This window comes from Heptranchias perlo, unplaced genomic scaffold (genome assembly GCF_035084215.1).
Source record: "Heptranchias perlo isolate sHepPer1 unplaced genomic scaffold, sHepPer1.hap1 HAP1_SCAFFOLD_982, whole genome shotgun sequence".
Lineage (NCBI taxonomy): Eukaryota > Metazoa > Chordata > Chondrichthyes > Hexanchiformes > Hexanchidae > Heptranchias > Heptranchias perlo.
Window position 1 is genome coordinate 45,766 of NW_027140028.1, and position 19,874 is coordinate 65,639.

Below are 19,874 nucleotides of genomic sequence, written 5' to 3' on the forward strand. Positions count from 1 at the left end.
TACCACCTGCACCTTCCCCTCCAAGTCACACACCGTCCCGACTTGGAAATATATCCCCGTTCCTTCATCGTCGCTGGGTCAAAATCCTGAACTCCCTCCTAACAGCACTGTGGGAGAACCTTCACCACACGGACTGCAGCAGCTCACCACCACCTTCTCAAGGGGCAATTAGGGACAGGCAAAAAATGCTGTCCCTGCCAGCAACGACCACATCCCATGAACGATTAATAAAAACGTGTCTTGAAAGCTCCAATTTCCCCCTAGCGTCCATAGACTTTACACTTGTCGATAAAACACCGAACTAGTGAACCGGAGAGCTGGGCAGCCCTCCCCCACGAACCAGACTAACATCTACAGCATATTAAAATTCTCAGCACCTCCTTGTTTTGTTAATGCCCTTGCTAAACACTTGGCCACTAAGCTGGGATAACCAAAGCCAACTTAAATATTGTCAACATCACCGCAAATTCAACCAGAAATAAAGTCATGCTGTGAACATAAGTACAACCAGCAATTAACCCCATCGGCAATCATTTACAACGCCTCGAGATCTCCCAAACTTTTTGTTTTTTGTTGCTTTTAATCGTTACTTTTCTGTACAGGATTCATAGCAAAAATATTTTCACTCGTATCATAACCTGCTGCAAATGACTCCAGACAATAAGTCAATTATTTTTTGTTGTCGTTACGACAGGCGGGTGTTGCCTGTCTTCCGGGTAAAGACGGGTGGAATTTGCAGAACGAGATCGTCCAAACATTCGACAAAAAACAAAAATCCAGCCTCCCCCTTGCAGCAGAGATGAGATTTGACCCAATCCAGCCGTCACACGCCAGTGTCCCGGAGCGCGAGCGGTAAAAAGGCTCTGGACGCTGTCCCAGGTCGCAAGGACGTCCTGACGCTTCGCAGCGACAGACGAGTCAACCAATGTCTCTCTCCCCCACCCCCTCCTTCCTCCCCCCCCCCCCAACTCCTGACAACGGACCCTAGAAGGCGCACCAGGTTCCAGTCATCGGGAGAGCTGCCGGGAGCATCTCTTCCCCAAGGACAATTAACGAGGATTGTTAAAACAGTTGGAAGTTTAATGTCAACTTTGTGAAAATACAGATAAAATCCAACAAATACAAAAAAAAAAGGGCTCCTCTCACACAATGTAACGGTTATTACACAGCTCGCTGCACAAATCAACACGGTAACAGTATATAAAATAAAAAATAAAGGTAGAAATCCCATGGTCCCAATGAATATGTACACGATCTAATATGGCCTCTCTCGCCGGTCCTGTCTGTGGTCACTCCTTAAACAAGAGAGGAACAGGGGTTAGAATCTCAACAGTCTCACAACTACCAGGAAAGGCAGAGGCTCGTTTCTCTCTAGAAAAGAGCAGGCTGAGGGGTGACCCGATAGCGGCCTTTAAAATTATGACAGGGTAGACGTAGAAAAAAATGTTTCCACTTGTGGGGGGGGGGTACCAAAACGGGGGCCACGAATATGAAAGTCACTAATAAATCCAATAGGGGAATTTAGGAGAAACTTCTTTACCCAGAGAGTGGTGAGAATGTGGAACTCACTACCAACAAGGAGTAGTTGAGGCGAATAACAGATACATTTAAGGGGAAGCCGGATAAACAAACGAGGGAGAAAGGAATAGAAGGATATGGTAATAGGGTGAGATGGAGTAGGCTCGTGTGGAGCATAAACACCAGCACGGCACAGTAGGGCCGAATGGCCTGTTTCTGTGCTGTACATTCCATGTAAAATCTCACGTCACGGGGGAGGCAACACAAAAGACTGTGCATTTATATAAGCACCTTTCACGCCCTTGCCTCACCGCTGGCCCCTACAGACATACACCAACCGTTGTTGGGTGGTTGAGGGATGATACTGGGGGGAGGGGAGTGTCGCTCTTCTCTTCCAACAGTGTCGGTGGGAATCTTTTAACACCCATCTGGAGGGGGCACTCTTAACATCCCACCTGAAGGGCAACACCTCAGACAACACAGCACTCCCTCCGTACTGTCTTTGGGGGTTAAAAAAAAAGATTCTATTGCCACAGGTTGACCTCATCCTGAGATGTCAAGTGTTGGGAGAGGAGTTACTGAATGGATAATCAGCGTTCGTCCGGGCCCCTTACCTGGAGTCCATTTTGCCAGCGCCCATGCCAAATCCGCCTCGGTCTCCGCCTCTGCCGCGGAATCCTCCTCGGTCCCCTCCGCGTCCTCTAAAGCCACCGCGGTCAAAGCCACCCCTGCCGCCTCGCTCGCCGCCTCCACCGCGCTCACCGCCGAAGCCACCTGTACACGCACACACACACACAGCACAACGGTCAAGTCTGACCCAGGGAGGAGCGGGCAATACAAGATCGCGCGCAGACACACACACACACACACACACACACACACACACACAGTTAACCGGGATAGAAAACGGGTCCGTGTCGGGCCGCCGACAGTAACTACCGCAATACAGCATAAAACGAGAACTACACGACACGCACGTTACATAATTAATGAGCAACCTAATTCAAAATTCGCACTGAAGTGACGGTAGTATCATCCGCCTGTTATGCTCCCAGGGCAGGTACAGCACGGGTTAGATACAGAGTAAAGCTCCCTCTACGCTGTCCATCAAACACTCCAGGGGCAGGCACAGCACGGGTCAAATACAGAGTAGAGCTTGTCTTGCGCTTTAACAATTACGACACTAACAAAAAGACAGCCTAGAGCTAAATGCACTTGAATTTCATGGGCTATGTGTGACGCAGAGAGGTTGGTGGGGTGGGGGCGGGAAGGAAACGAGACGAACTCGAAAACGAGAGGAAAAAAAAAATATACACGGACGCAAAAAACCTCCGGGTAGGGTTTGGGGGAAGTGAGCAGTTCTCTTGACCTCATTATACGATACAACCATTTTTCTTTCTTTAAAGACCACCACAAAACTGGCTTGTTTTAATTCCTCGCATACCCATTGGTGGTGGGCCTCCAGCTCCTTCGGGCTTGGGCGTTTTGCACTGGTTGCACTCGTTCCTCCACGAGAAGTTGATATTGCCACAAGTCCTGCCGACAAGACAATGGAGACCAACTTAGACAACGCACGGACCCCTGTGCCTTACTGAAATGATCTGCGCTCCCACCTCCCGCTCCCCACCCCCCCCCACCGCTGTTTGGCAGGTACAATTCGTGGCTAAGCTACAGCGAGCGCTGGAGTGGAGACTACCGACTTGTGCTACGGCTCAACTGCAGGTGGTAGGTCCACGGTGCGGCGTCGACTGACAATCACATCACTAATTCCGTACTGGCTTCCACTGTGCAGCCTAGAAGTGATATCCCCCACTTGCTGTCTCTAACCCTAACCCTACTTCAGAAGCGCTCCACTCAAAACAAAACGCCTGGGTTACAAACGCAGGAACGTCATGAGAATCCATTAAGCGTCCTGCCTGCCAATATCGTCTGTCCTCTCCGAGCTCGTACGACCACAAAAATCCAAGGGCGGTGCTGGTCTGCACCGATAACTCTCGCTCTCTTCTGGCTACTCGCTCCCTTCTCTGCTACAGCTTTTACCCAGTCACTGGCGGGAAGACCAAAAAGGCAGCGATCGACACCGCCCACCCCCCCAACTAACACTGGACGGGCGATGCCTTCACAATGCGGGGTCGGCCGAGACTGCTGTCCCCCTTTGCCCCCTCCCCCCACCCCACCACCGGCTCTACTTACGGATTTGTGCATTTCCAGTCCCCCGGCTCTCTGCTGTCCACCACCAGCGCCGCCTCCACCACCACCACCACCAGAGAAGCCACCGCGGGGACCACCACCAAATCCTCCACGGCCCATTGGTGCTATTCAACACAAAAAAATGGTTTGTACAGTATAAGAGTCTCAAGTCACTGCGAGGGGGCTCCAGCAGCTGATGAAGGAACTACAAATAAAAAAAATGGGGCAGCGGCATTTAAAGTGGTAGGCACGCCGCCTCTGGCGAGCATAAGTCGGGGGGAATGGGGGGGGAAAAAAATCCCCGAGTGCCGCACTCGGCTGGTGTACATGAGACCAGCAAATGGTCAACAACGACAGAGTTTACACGCGGGCTATCCTTCTGATCAAACACTACAAACCCTCAAACAGGGGAGGAGGGGAGGGAGGGGAAGAAAAGAGAAGGGGTGGGCCTCGTGCCCTCAACGTGGCAACAATTAAAATGCAACTAACCACCGCGTCCTCCGCCGCCGCGGCCTCCTCCGCCGCCTCGCATGCCGCCGCGGCTGAACTCGGTCCTCCTCGTGGCAAAGGAAACCTTGATCGGATTCCCGTTAAATTCCTTCCCTGAAAGGCAAAGAGGACACGGTTGATGATTCTTCTGGGGGAGCTGGATCGCTCGGTTGGGCACAGGCAGGGGGGGGGGGGGGGGTGGAGGGGAAAAACAGCAATTCTATTCCACAAAGAGCCAACTCCCGTTTCTACAGTGCCTTTCACCAACCCAGGACGCCCCAAAGCGCTTCGCAAGCAACGAGGTAATTTCTGAAGCGTGGTCACTTTTGTAACGTAGGAAACGCGGCCGCCCAATTTTGCGCACAGCAAGATCCCACAAACAGTAAAGTGATAACGACCCGGGCAATTTGCTCTTTTGAATGATGTTGGTTGAGGGATAAACATTGGCCCCAGGACACCGGAGAGAACTCCCCCCTGCTCTTCTTCCAATAGCAGCTGTGGGGATCTTTTACACCCACTTGACGGTGGACAGGGCCTCGGTTTAACGTCTCCTCTGGAAAACCGCCCCCCCCCCCCCCCCCCCCCCCCCCCCCCCCCCCGGCAGTGCAGCGCTCCCTCGGTACCGCCCTTCTGTGCTCAGACTTGCGATGGAAGCCATACCGACACTGCTTCGAGGACACCCGACGGTAGCGCGGTAACTCACCATCAAACCAATCGATAGCCGCCTTGGCGGAAGGCGGGTCATCGAAGGAAACTGTCGCCTCCCCCTTCAGCTTGCCGGTCTCGCGGTCAGTGTACAGGTTGATCATCGGCTGGCCGGTCCTCTTGTTGATCTAACGGGAGTTACAAGAAGAGGCCAGGCCCACGTAAGAACCTTAGTCCCAAGGCACGCTCAACGCATCCGTGCGCCAGACAACCCCTCACCCTACCCCAAAAAAGCACAAACACACCCCACAACTCTTGCGTCAACAATAAATCTCCCACCACCCTGCCCTGGGACTCCACAAATTCGCTCCATCAACCTGCACATTCCTAATTTAAATGGCAATCCCTTGTGACTTCCAGCCCTCACACTGCTGATTGAAAATCTCAGGTTAGGTCCAGCGAGAAGGGTGGGTACACAATCAGCAGTGGAAGAGTTGGCATTTAATTATCAAAGCACGGCGGGGGCAGGCAATAAAAAAAAATAACTGGACCCGAGTTTAAATCGAACTAGGATTCATGAAATTAAGTTTCCTCTGACTAGAGAAGCTGGGACTGTTCTCAGCGCAGAGAAAGAGACGGGGAGACTGAACAGATGTTCAAAATCATGAAGGGTTTTGATAGAACAAAATAAGGAGAAACCGTCTCCACTGGCAGGAGGGTCAGTAACCAGAGTACACAGATTCAAGGTGATCGGCAAAACAAGCAGAGAGGGAGATTTAAAAAAAAATAAAACAGAGTGAGTTGTAATGATCTGGAATTTACTGCTTGAAATGGTGGTGGAAGCAGGTTCAATAGTAACTTTACAAAAGGGAATTGGCTAAATACTTGCAGGGAAAAACGTGCAGGGCTAAGGGGAAAGAGCAGGGGAGCTGTTTCCCCGTGGATTGCTCTACCCTAGAGAGCCAGCACACGCACGATGAGCCGCCTTCTGCGCTGTATGATTCGATGACTATAAAGGACCCTACATGAGATGTGCACGAGGCAGCCTCAATGCAGCTGTTTGCCAGCCTGGGTCTACAGCACAAAATCCATCCCTCATCTGACACTAACTGGCAATCCCAGGCTGGGATGGGCCGGTGTGAGAAACTGTCATACTGGGGGACGCCGGGGTTGGGTCTTGAGGCACGTCGCTGGGTCAAAGCAGAGGGGGCTGTGCTCTGGATTCCGGTTGCGCTGCGCCTGACCTGGAAATGCTTGCTGCCAACACCCAGGGTTGACAAACGAACGCTGGCACCAACACCCCTCGCTGCGAACGGCACAAGGAGAAAAACACCTCCCGCTGACATCAGGACGGGGCTTGGGAACTTAAAAGGTGCAGCCCGCTAAATATCGCGGCCCTGCTCCAGACCAGATCCCACCAGCGATGCAGTGCTGCGTGATATCACGCAATACAATGCCGTGCTATATCCCCAGAGGACACGCTGTTGGCTTGGGGGGAGAAATCTCGGCACCAAGATGTTGTACTCACGAGCGGCGGGTAGCTGCGTGCGCGCACACACACACACACGGGCGAGGGATCGTTTACCTTTACCTTGATCACACCGATCTGTTTGAAATAGTCAGCCACCGTGTCGACAGTCACGTTCTCACCCAGTCCCTGGACGAAGATGGTGTTGTTGTCTGAATTGTCCTGGTCAGATCCTGCGGAGCGAATGGGAGAAGTCAAATTAGAGGGGAAAAAAATTTAGCGGAAACGGCCCAATAGCTCGGGGGGGGGGGGGGGGGGGGGGGGTGGTTGGATAAAGAAAATCGCTGAGTGCACAGTGCTGCAAGAAGAGCATGCCTACCTGGATTTGGGGCTCCCGGTCCTTGGTCCCGAGGTCCTTCAATTTGAAAAGAGAGGGAAGGATTTAGCAGCGAAAATCGAGCTTTGACCGAACAGCTCCCCCTCCCGCCAAAACACGCATGTAATGCGACCATGACAAGAGTTGGGATCCAATGTTGGCGCATGTGCTTAAGACTACAATGAATAAATCAACCGTTGCCAACTTCACAGCACGTGTCCCGTGTTAAACAAGTTTGCTCTACAAAAAAAAAACCCTTCCACCTGAATTCCAGTTCTTCCACATCAGCTACTATCGATTCCACACCCCACGGTTTTTTAAAAAAAGTACCATTTTGTTGCATTGAGCATCAAGCACACAGGACCCAAAGTGTTGTCTTAAAAAAAAAATATTTGCCCCCTTCCTCCAACTCAACTGGTCCGTGAGAGGCTGGAGCATGTTTCTCGGTCTCCTGTTACTTTAATTCAGAACTGAACTGTGCCGTCAGCAGCGTACATGGCACCCGTTTACTATTAGCAAAGCACTGAAAACTCAGACCGGCGTTTCTGATGCGCTCGATTCTGAGTCATTGCGTCACATTCATGAAACAGTAGCTTGGTTTTAATGTGCGTGTGTGTGCGGTTTTCTTTTTAAGATATTAAAAAAGGCACCCTACTACATTGATGTATGATTGCAAACTCTGCTCCACCGTGGAAAACTTAAATCATACGCAGCCAAACAGTGATCGGCACCCAGGATAAGCTTTTGAGAGTCTGCCAGTGACCCAAGAGCGGATCAACCTCTGCGTCACAGGCCTCTGCTCGGCTACAGTGGTAGAACACAAGGAGAGGCCCAGCCCAGCAGCACGCACGTTGTTTCAACGCGACGGCCACACCAGGCCCACAGGCTGGAGTGGGCGAGGAGGGCCACAAGTACAAAAAAAAACATAACAAACACCTCCCCCCACCGTCACAATCGGCGCTGGTTGATGTATCTTGATATTCAGCTCGTCACTCAATTCACACACTATATACTTTATGGATCCCAATCATGGATCATCATTTCATATGAGAGATAGATAGAAATCTTTGGGTGTCCAATAAGGCCAGGAAGCAGCCCAACACAGTTTGAGATCTTTAAAACACCACACGTGATAATCTTGTGTACCAAAACCTTGTACATTTTAAGCATTTCATACCAAGGATAAACTTCAGTCTGCTAGTGACCTTAGAGTGGATCTACCTTTGCAACACAGGCCTTGGCTTGGCTTTACAGTGGTAGAACAAAAGGCCAAGCCCACCACTGGGCTTCTCAACAGCAGTGAACAAAAACCAGAAATAAATCACGAAACGAGTACAAGTCTCGAGCGTTTTAATCTCGATTTGAGCCCTGGGCGCCTGCCGACCTCTCACCAGCTTGCCGAGCTACATTCCAGGCAGGACGTTTCTGTTTTATTTTGTAACAGCGGAACCCAAACGGTGACTGAATGGAAGGGCGGGAGGAGGGGAGGAAAGGGGACACGATACAAGAAAACTTCTGTACCACGCGTGGAGAAGCTGATGTACCTCACGCACCGTTGAGTCGTTTCAGCTTGCCTCAGTGGCCGGGTGCGACGTGACGAGTAGAAGACGCTTGCGGCCCACGTTAGAAGTTTTTAAATTTTGGGCAGGCGTAACCAAGTTACCAAACCCACCACCCACCCCCCCAAGTTAATGTGGGAGTACAGGCCGCACATGCCCAACATTGGTACATCACTCTACCCGACTCAACCTACCCGAGTAAATGGCTCATATACACATATTATAGAGAGAGATAGAAATACACAGACCAGACCCTTCTCATGAATAACCCATGGGAAGCCTACTCTGCAGAGTGTGGATAAACAATTACATTACCTCAGGTACTGAACCTGCAGACCAATTCCGATAGAAAGACTTATTTTTTTTTTCCAAAGACCCAATCGACAACTGTTCAAAATATATCCCTTACTTGGTAGCGTTTGTCACCATAAAACACCTCCAGTATATGTATACATGCATTCCAGTAACACCTCAACCCAGTTTTACCTTTTAGCTTTTTACAGCCCTCCCGACTTTTCAATTGAAGCATAAACACTCCATACCGTACACATCAGTGTTCAGAGGCACGCAAAAAATGACTCATGGCGTGCGTGCGTAACCAAATACCAAACCCCCGCCCCAGTCCCAAAATGTCGCTCCCATAGGTTATATCCTGATAACGGTGGCTTTGATTCATATCACAGACTGTACATATTGAATGTTTCATTTTATTTATTTTTTTTTTGCTTTATCATTTTTTTTTGCTTTTTTTTTTGAGTTGCTTAACTCTTCACTTACCACCAAACTTATTGAATCCACCTCGTTCACCACCGCTGAGGAGACAAATTTGAAGACATTGAAGCTTTTTCCACGTGTGTGCGTGTGTGTGTCTGCGTCAACTTAGGCCTACGGATCGTTATTTAAAAAAAACCAGACCTTTTTTTTTTAACGACACTAGCAACCGAACCTTCTCGTCCCGCAGGTCTATTGGAATTCTTCCAGTTCTTCAGAAGCCCTCAACTATCAAAATTCCACCGTAAAATGTACTAACAAGAAACCCGCGCCGGCTTGTAATGGACAATAGCAAACCTAAGCTCGAGCCAATTACCATTAACAGCCCTTCACACCGTTTTATATGTATGTATGTGTATATATAACAGGTCACGGCCGCACTTGTATATAGCTGTACACCGTGGTGCATCTATCGTAAGCACATCCCACTTTTTCCTTCCGTCACCTTTCAGTTCAGGTCTTACACAGACCTTTCTACCGCAGAGATTTATGCGTTATAAATACATCTTTTTAAAGACTTGCATGAGGTTACTGGCTGAACCAGCTAATTGTAATATTGTTACTTTTGGTGTAAGACATGCATTTTCCTTTTTTGTTTTAAAATTATTTTTTTTTTTAAAAAAAAGATTGGTTATGTAACTAGTGTGGAAGATGGAGAAGTGATATAGTTCATGTCACTTTGAAACCTGTGGCACACAAAACGCAGAATTCGTTAACATCAAACAGCAGAACAAGTGAAAGTACTGTGTTTATATATTGATTTATATATATTATATATATAAAAAATAGAAAACCCCCCCCACCCCATCCCAAGATACTCACGGGTTGTACCCTGTAACAAATCTAAACTGGGATGCGTGGGTATAAAGGACATCCAGAGTTTAATGCGGCTCCTCTTGTAACTGGGTGTTTTAAACTCGGAAGGCCCCCCCACCCCCCACCCCGGCTCACCGGTTACAGAGTACAAGGCACCGCCTTAAGCACCCCGCCCCTCCCCGTCTGAAACCTCTAGGAATCACGTGCTGCGGGGTTTCCATAGCTGCTTCAGGAAACGCCGCTCGTCACAAGTTCAGAACACGTCGCACGGTTGATTAAAAAAAAAACGCAAAAAAAAAACAAACGTGTACCGTTACCCTGAGCCCACTGCATGGGATGGTGGTTCACTTGGCACGCCATCTTTACTGTTGTGTCACACACACACACCTTGTAGGGTAACCAGATCTAACCGTTGTCAAACCGCCTGCTCCCTTCTCATGAGAGCAAGAGCTGCTGGCACATTATCACCTTCTGCACAAGGGTTCCTCACCCCACTCAACCACCAGCTTATTAAAACACCTGTTTAACCTTTTTGTTCATTTAGACCCCAAACGGGGCGCCACTGGCTCGGTCACTTTGTATAGTGAACGTATACACACAGGCACGTATATGCGCCAATCAGGAACCGGCTGGACTGCGCCTTTACAGTAATGTTTCACACTAAAACCTTAAACCACAGTTTGTACTTTTGACAGGCATCTGTAACATAGACCTGCGATAATGACTTTTTGTAAAACGTTTTGTTCGAATAGAGCAGAGTGTGAAAATCCCCCCCCAAAACCAACCCTGAGAATCCTTTCAACCTTAATACCCGTTACCGGGTCTCATTTCTCCCGTCCTAACGATCGCACACACGTTTCTCTAAGCAACGATCGTGAAATGTTTCCCCCTCCCCAAAATCGACCCAGGGTCTGAGAGGCGGGAAGTTAGCCAACATTCCGTAAGAGGTTAAAGAGGCACCGACCCTTACCCCATGCCGCCCCCACGACCTCCACGGCTCCCTCTGCCGCCGCCGCCGCCACGCTCAAAGCCACCTCCTCGGCTGTATCCTCCTCTGCCTCTGCCGCGACCGTCCTGCTGCCCTCCATACCCGCCTGGCTCCTGGTTGCCGTAACCGCTGGCAGGGCTCGGGTCCTGGCCGTATCCAGCTTCAGAAAAAGGAGAAGAAGAAAACACACAGCAAGATCCCGGGGTTACTTTGGTGAGGGGAGAAAAAAAAAGAATCCCTCGACCACAGCCAACACACCCCTACATTAACCAGGACGGACTAAGGAGGCTCTACAATACAGGGCGCAGGCTCGATGCCCGCTTAGCCGATGTCTACGACTGGCTTCGTCCAGGGTTTGTGGACCTCAAAACTGCACTCGGCAGCAATGCCTTCCCACCGCCAGCTAAGCTGCCGTCAAGGCTCAAATGCCAATCAACCCCACCCCCTCCCCTCAAGTCTTGTGACGACTTCAGTTCATTCAGTGAAATTTGAGCGCATGATAAAAGAAAAGGCTGCGTAAAAAGCTCACCGCTATCCCTGGCCGGAATAGAGTTGAATGGGTGATTCCCCCATCAATCACTGACCAGGACTGATTTCACGCACGATCTGTATTGTGTAACTATCTGCCACTCGCCGCGGTTGGCTGGAGAAATAATCCTGCTTTTAAATCAGGAAACTTCTGGTTACGTTGTTCGTAGAGAACGACTGCCAGGCAACTAAGACCCCCGTAATTCCCCACCCCCAACTCAGTGCTGTTAATACTCACTGGAAAACCCCGACTGGCCATCCTCTGGTGCAAGTTATCTACCTGCACAAATCCCCTCACCGAGTGACCTTCTCTGAACTTACCTCCTCCTGATCCCCCTCCTCCGCTACCACCGTACTGTCCTTGCTGCCCATATCCTCCCTGCTGGGCCTGGTACCCGGGCTGCTGGCCGTAGGAGCTGGGCTGCTGGCCGTAGGAGCTGGGCTGCTGGCCGTAGGAGCTGGGCTGCTGGCCGTATCCACCTCCCTGGGGGTGTCCATAACTGGTTGTCTGCGAGTTTGCCCCATAGCTGCTATCAGACGGGGAAAATGCAGTTAATATTGCAACGGTAGGACCTGGTTGTGAGCTAACCCCACAAGTACCTTTCCCGTCTGGGACCGGGTATCATAGTGCATTAGATACACTGTCCTTTCTCCCTCTGGGACCGGGTGTCACAGTGCGTTAGATACACTGTCCTTTCCCCCTCTGGGACCGGGTCTCACAGTGCGTTAGATACACTGTCCTTTCCCCCTCTGGGACCGGGTCTCAGTGCGTTGGATACACTGTCCTTTCCCCCTCTGGGACCGGGTCTCAGTGTATTGGATACACTGTCCTTTCCCCCTCTGGGACCGGGTGTCAGTGTATTGGATACACTGTCCTTTCCCCCTTTGGGACCGGCTCTCTCAGTGTGAAAGATACACTGTCCTTTCCCCCTCTGGGACCGGGTGTCAGTGTGTTGGATACACTGTCCTTTCCCCCTCTGGGACCAGGTCTCAGTGCGTTAGATACTGTCCTTTCCCCCTCTGGGACCGGGTGTCTCAGTGCGTTAGATACACTGTCCTTTCCCCCTCTGGGACCGGGTCTCTCAGTGCGTTAGATACACTGTCCTTTCCCCCTCTGGGACCGGGTCTCACAGTGCGTTAGATACACTGTCCTTTCCCCCTCTGGGACCGGGTCTCACAGTGTGAAAGATACACTGTCCTTTCCCCCTCTGGGACCGGGTGTCAGTGTGTTGGATACACTGTCCTTTCCCCCTCTGGGACCGGGTCTCTCAGTGCGCTAGATACACTGTCCTTTCCCCCTCTGGGACCGGGTCTCAGTGCGCTAGATACACTGTCCTTTCCCCCTCTGGGATCAAGTGTCACACTGCCCACTAGGGTGATGCAGCAGAGGCCAACCAAGGCCTGGAAAGCTGTAGCACAGAGAGGAGCAAAAGCTTTCTGGACAGGAGAAAAATGAACAATGAACACCAACACTTGACAAAACCAAACAAACACACCCTCACACGGCAACTCAACAAGCTGTGAAGTTATTCCAATCCTGGGACTGTGGCTCAGTCTCTGTCACAAAAGCTTACCTGCCAGATGAAGTGGCTGATGTTGTCTGCTGCCCGTAGCTCGGATAAGACGACTGTTGTCCATACGAGCTCTGGGGAGTCTGGGCATTTCCATAACCAGTGGAACTGTAACCACCTTGACTGGATTGGCTGTATCCTTGAGAAGTTGGCTGTGTCCCATATCCTGCTTTAATGTGAGGATAATTACAAATAAGCCAGTGGATGAAAACAGATTTGCATTTACTGGAAATATACCAGGCCTGTAAAATATAAGTGCCTACGGCAATTCGGGGTGTTGAAAATTATGAGGGGTTTTGATGAGATTAGATAAGGAGAAACATTTTCCAGTGGCGGCAGGGTCAGTAACCAGAGGACACAGATTTAAGGTGATTGGCAAAAGAACCAGAGGAGAATTTAAATTACGCAGCGTGTTACGATCAGGAACGCAATGCCTGAAAGGGTGGTGGAAGCAGATTCAATGCTGACTTTGAAGAGGGAGTCGGCTACATACATGAAAATTTGCAGGGCCACAGGGGAAGAGCATGGGAGAATGGGACTAATTGGATAGCGGTTTCAAAGAGCCGGCACGGGCACGGTGGGCTGAATGGCCTCCCTTTGTGCTATATGATTGATTCTATTTCAGTCAGCTGACTGATGTCTGGTTTTACTATATGCAAGGTGACATTAAAAGGAGCTGTGGGGGGGGGGGACTTGAGCAGCATCGCACGGAGGCCCGAGCCTGCAACTGGATTGTGACCGTTAACACACCAATTTGTGATGGTAAACGTTACCAGGAAAGCGCCCAGATTTTAAAAAAACACACGCAGGAAGTAAACCACCTACACACAGAAAATTCTTTTAACGCCCTGTGTCATGTCGATTTACTGTTGGTGTGATCTAGTAACACTTCTTGCTTTGAAAGGTTCACAACGCCTGTGACACAGTTCTCCCACCTTACTGGCCCATTACAACAAACGCAGCGACGAGGCACGACACTTTTCGACCAAAGCCGCATGTATGTTCCCGAGCGCCCACAACACCCGTCACCACCCCAACGATCGCGCACGCCCCGCACGAGGAGTTAAATGCAGCGTACCAGTCTGTGTCTGACTGTAGGACGACCCATAACCGCTCTGCCCGTATGCAGACGTATCAGTGGACTGGCCATACCCGCTGTAGCTCTGGTGGCTGTAACCCTGAGGGGGAGGCTGCGTGTAGCCCCCTTGTCCAGGCTGGGTGTTATAGGCCCCGTAGCTGTCAACGAGAGAAGGAATCAATCAACGGGTTAAAACGAGCAACAAAAAAGAAGACAAAGGTCACAAAGCCGCTGACGATTGAGACTCACCTCTGGGGAGCAGCTTGTCCGTAATTTCCAAGATCTGCTTTAAAAATAAAAGAAACAAGGCAGATTTAGTACTCGGCAACTGTGATTGTGGCGCCTGCATTAATCCCCAACATCACTTTGGAAATATGAAAACCCATATACGTAGGTCTGAGCGCATAATAAACTATCGCAACTGCAATTATCAAAGAATGGATAGAAAACAGACCGTTGAGGAGTCTAGAACGAGGGGGCTTGGAGCCAAGGTCACGAGCAAGTTATTTAGGACACAGAGTAAGAGCTTAGGGTCGAGGCTATGGAACGCACCACCAGTTTGCGACTTAAGTAGAGATGATGTCGACGTTTACAAGTAGATAATTGAGGAAAGGGGGATAAAGGGATATGGGGGCCACAAGGGATTAGGACAGCTGCCCGTACGGAGGATAAACACCGACGGAGACTGGTTGGGCAGAAAGCCCCGAGATTTCTATGCAGTAAGGGTGCACTTGAAGCATCCCTGGTTTGCTTGCAAATTCGCTCAAGACAAGCTGTACGCCAAGCTGATTTAGACCACGTAGAAAGTTTCTGCTAAGGGGAACCAGTCTACCTTTCGGGCTATAAAGGTGCAACAGATGTGATGTAAACAATGAGTGAGTTCATTCAAAGGGATCAGACCGGAGATAAAAGCCCTGACGCCATCTGTGGTATGCTCAATTCCGAGGCTGCGGATATTGTGGCTCTGCACATTAAAAATGGCTGCCTTTCTTTCACATACGTGCCAAGATGCTCACTGGACATGCCATTTACACTCTGACAGCACTGCGACTTGGGAGGATACACTGCCCTTTAACAAGTGGGGCGTTGCTGGTAAAGGTCGAGAGGAAAGTGACAACACCTTATACAAAACTTTCAAACTGACAAATCGTCCGTGGCGGTGCTCACATTAAGACACGAGGTGCACTGTTTTTAATTGAAGGAGAGACCGCTTTATCACTGGGACATATGTAATTCTGGTTCAGGTCTGCCCCCCACCCCCAAAATCTCTCAGCTGTCAAGTTTACGTTGGGTTGCTAGAGAGGTCGGTTGAAGAGGCCGCTGGGTGAGTACATATATAGCAGCAAATTGAGAGAATGTAGACATTCCGGCTCCGGTAGAAGTCCTCGTTTATTCTTTTTGAAGTGAGGGACAGGAAATACGCAAGACTTTAATAATAAAATTACATTAATCGCTGGTGGATGTTCTGCAGCTTTGCTCACAGCAAGTCAGGTGTTTTTTTTTAAAAAAACAGTAACAGGGCCACTGCCATTGTATAATCAGGATCCCGAGTGGAGGTCAATTCCCAGGGTGCTGCAAAATTGTAAATCTAAAATAATGTTTTCCTTTACTTGCATATTTAATTTCTATCTCGCCTGTTTTAAACGAGGAGGCAGAAGGTAGGCAAGATATAGCAGATTTGAAGGAGGGGGTATGAGTTTCAGTAGCAGTCGGGAGGGAGGCGCTGTGGCGTTTAGCAGCAGTTAAGGAGCTTTAGTAGAGTAGGGACAGTAATTCTAGTAGACTGTAGAGAACTGTGGATTTGGTTGCACGGGGAGGTGGAGAGCGTGAGGCAGGTCAGAAGGCGGATCCTCACACCCAGCTCAATTGGGAACTTCTGGCAGCAGTCGTAGGGTCTCTCGGAAATTGGAGGGGAACGAACAGGCTGGGATAGGGTGCCTAAGGCACGGTCGATGGGGAGTTAGTTCTTTTTGCAGCGGCCTACATCACTGTCAGAGTGCGCTGGGTCCACATGATCTGGAATGAAGGGAAGGAGTTTACATAGAATTTTACAGAACAGAAACAGAGCATCTGATCCAACAGGTCCATGACTGTGTTTATGCTCCACATGAGCCTCCTCCCACCTTACTTCATCTCAACACATCAAATGGTGAGTTGGTGGTAGGTGGCGATATGCAAGACGTGGTCTGGTTGGATGACATGTGGATGGGCACAGAAGGAAGACGACACACGTTTTAAAACTGCTGCCAGAATCCAGGATTCCGATAACCTCTCCTCTGGTGCTGCAAACAAAACACTAGCCAACGATTCTCTCAGGGTTCATAAGGCGGAAGGGACAGATTCTGTTGCGTAGACCGCTCGTCTCCCTGACCACGATAGCCCACCACTCCCTCCCTAAAACTACCAGACCCCAGACAGGCACTAGATTTGCTCCATACTACAAATCCTAGCACCCTCCCAAGTGTTGCCACTGCTGGGAGCCCCTCCCCCACTAATTAACCCCTCCTTCATCATGGGACAATCCTGATTCAGTACCTCCTTGTTAATAATTCAACAACCAGTGGTAAACTTCCACTATTTGCACACTCAAAACATTTCGTAACTCTAGAAAACCTCTACTAGATGTCACTTAATCCTCCCTGATCCAGTGAAAAAAACTACTATTCCCCATTATAACTGTTCATGTGCCCTCTCCACAGCACTAATGTCCTTCCTCCCACCATTGTTGGCCGTGCCCTCAGCCATCGCGGCCCTAAGATTCCTCCCTAAACCCCTCTGTACATAGGCAAGTTGTTGCACAATGAGGTGCCCAGAACTGGACTCCAGCTGTGATCTAACCAATTCCTTGTGCAAATTCAACATTACTTCCTTTTATGCTTAATGTGCCCATGTATAAAACCCAGAGTCCCACTTAGCTTGATTTTTAAATTGGCCCTTTTCTACTTGCACAGCTCTAAATCACTCCAGTGCAGAACAAAAACCTATTTATCCTTCCTCTTTGTCCCCACGGCATCTCTCCATCAATACAGCTCCACTGCAATATCTGGCTCCGTCTGAAATCTCAGGCGCAGAGCAACACCAATCCAGCGCAAACTCACGCTGTCTCCAACTATTAGACCGCACCTGGAGTATTGTGAGCAGTTCTGGGCACCGCACCTTCGGAAGGACATATTGGCCTTGGAGGGAGTGCAGCGTAGGTTTGCTAGAATGATACCCGGACTTCAAGGGTTAAGTTACGAGGAGAGATTACACAAATTGGGGTTGTATTCTCTGGAGTTTCGAAGGTTAAGGGGTGATCTGATCGAAGTTTATAAGATATTAAGGGGAACGGATAGGGTGGATAGAGAGAAACTATTTCCGCTGGTTGGGGATTCTAGGAGTAGGGGGCACAGTGTAAAAATTAGAGCTAGACCTTTCAGGAGCGAGATTAGAAAACATTTCTACACACAAAGGGTGGTAGAAGTTTGGAACTCTCTTCCACAAACTGCAATTGATACTAGCTCAATTGAAATCTGAGATAGATAGCTTTTTGGCAACCAAAGGTATTAAGGGCCAAAGGCAGGTATATGGAGTTAGATCACAGATCAGCCATGATCTTATCAAATGGCGGAGCAGGCACGAGGGGCTGAACGGCCTACTCCTGTTCCTATGTCGTTAGGAGTTTCCACCGTGGATCCTGCACACGAGAGGAAACGGCAAGCGTAGTCTTCGGGCGTCGCGGCGTCCAAGATGCAATTCAGGACCCCCACCACGACTCACGGGCAAACACCGAGTCGACGACGGGCGCGCCCGCTATCCACGACGATAATAAAAGAGGATATTTAAATAAAAATTTGTTCGTGGGATGCGGGCGTCGCCGGCATTTATTCCCACACTAAAGCCTAACAACCAACCACGTGTCAACAGTACCCCCCCGCCCCCGTTTTACAACATACTGAACTTACAAGACGCGGAGTCAACGTTTACAACTTGGGAGCCTGACCGCGTAAAACTTGTCATGCGTCACGCTCCGGCCAGCGCCCCTCGCTGGCGGGCAGGGGCAATCGCAGCGTGACGCGTTTACATAGGCAACCTTCGCTGATAGAGAAGGGGGGGAGGAGATACGGGGATTTAAAGCCTTTTAATATTAAAAATCTTTGAGCCAGCATTAAATTGCACTCTTTCACTTGAACCTGAATCACAAAACGTCGCCTATTGATTCTGCGTCATGACGCATTACGTAAGTGGGGGGGTAGAAGAGGAGAGGAGCGCAGAATGCCCGGATGTGCCAGCGCCGCCGGAGCAGGACCCCCATCACTCTCCGGGGGGGGGGGGGGGCGTGAACAATCCATCGCCATCCGCCCGGCCGCCGAGCAGGTAACAGCCACTCCGCCCACTCCACAATCTAGCCCGGACCCGGCGGAGGTTACAAGCCGGCTCGAATCGACGGGCCTCGGGCCCGATGGCGACGGGACGAGGCCGGCCGCTTCCAACCGGCATCGCCGACAAAATGGCGGCGGGGCCCGCCTTTCTTCCCAACCCACCCTCCCTCCATCCATCCAATCTCACTTTTTTTTAATAAAAAGTACGTCATTAATCGTTATCAATCCTCCGACAATTATATATATTTTTTTAATTTAAAGGGAAGGGGAAGGGAGGGAAAAGACGAGTGAACGAACTCCCCGGAGACGCCATTTGCCGAAATCGGCGCCAATCTACTCACGGACAAAATGGCGGCGACCGCATTGCGCACTTTTCTTTTTTTAATAGAAACCGAGACGCGAGGCCGAGCCTGAACCCGAGACGGAATTTCCCCCATAAAAATCAAAGCTTTTTTCTCTTCCCCGCCCCGCAATAATTAAAAAAAAAATTAAAACGTTGATAACGGAACAGGGGGTTAAAAAGGGAGAAAAACAAAATGGCGGCCATCAATCGCCGCCTCCTCTCGGTTAAAACCGACGGGGAACGAAATAAAAATGGGGGGGGGGGGGGGGGAACGGACGGTGTTTAATTTATAACCGGTGCGGTTGGTTGGAGGGGGTAGGAAAAGAAAAAAAAACCCGCCCCCTCCTCCCTTACCGTTGGACGCCATGATGTTGCCTCCGCGACCGCTCCGGCTCCGACTGAGGCGCGTCGCTCCGAGCGGGGCCGAGTCTAGCGGCCGGACTGGTACCACTCCACCGGAGAGGGGGGGGGGGTGGTGGGAAGGCCAAAGCTCCACCATTACCTGTGTCGGCCACAAACCTTAAAACTCAACGTGTCCTCTGCTGGAGCTGAGAATTCATTTTTACTCCCCCTCAACATTCACTCTGAAATGTGTGCCCTTTTTTTTGATTATGTATGCCTTGTGTTTGGCTTCCCCCCCCCCCCTGTCGGAGGAATGGTGGATTCCGAAAGCGGTCCCACGTGATCTCTTGCTGCGCGTCCCCGAGACAAAGGGTTCTACCACCTTCCCGCAAATATAGAGGGGTGACGGGAGAAGGGATCAGAACTATTTGTAAATATTTTTTCCGAATTATGATATTCGATTCTACACAGGTTGAATCTGTTGTATAAATATACCAGACTGTAACTTGAACCTGTACAAGTTTTTGAAAAAATAAGTTTTAATACTTTCTGCAGGCAATATGCACCCCCTCCCATTCCACGTTAATGAACTGTGTCGATGGACTCTGCCATAATAGAGAAAGGGGGGGTGACATGGTAAAAAAACATTTAAAAACGTATTTTAAAAAGTTTTCAAACAAATGGAAAAGGTGACACGTTATGAAACTATGCTAATTACCCTAAAGTTTTCCTTTGTTCAAAGAAACTTAAACCCAATCTAACAAGTTGTATAGCTTCCCCCCCTCTCCCCCCCGCCTTCTAAGGTGAATGGTTGTTCCTACTCCTGTGTGG

The 19,874-nt window shown here is 49.9% G+C and overlaps 2 protein-coding genes across 2 annotated transcripts in view; both read right to left on the bottom strand.

Moving 5' to 3' along the window:
• The window catches only part of rnf20 (ring finger protein 20, E3 ubiquitin protein ligase), a 30,481-nt gene extending 29,872 nt beyond the window's left edge, over positions 1-609 (bottom strand). The window contains exon 1 of the mRNA XM_067981886.1: positions 591-609. Coding sequence (XP_067837987.1) covers positions 591-609 — 19 coding nt within the window. The remainder of the gene's footprint in view (positions 1-590) is intronic.
• A 450-nt stretch (positions 610-1,059) lies between these two features.
• LOC137320134 (RNA-binding protein FUS-like) lies at positions 1,060-19,126 on the bottom strand. Its single transcript, XM_067981885.1, is given in 16 exon segments — positions 1,060-1,295; positions 2,133-2,292; positions 2,963-3,054; positions 3,712-3,734; positions 3,736-3,833; positions 4,198-4,311; positions 4,901-5,030; positions 6,434-6,543; positions 6,690-6,725; positions 9,023-9,057; positions 10,803-10,980; positions 11,670-11,875; positions 12,923-13,085; positions 13,998-14,155; positions 14,247-14,283; positions 19,056-19,126. Coding segments are annotated over 16 exon segments (1,593 nt in total). The 5' UTR covers positions 19,069-19,126; the 3' UTR covers positions 1,060-1,255.
• Positions 19,127-19,874: the final 748 nt, after the last annotated feature.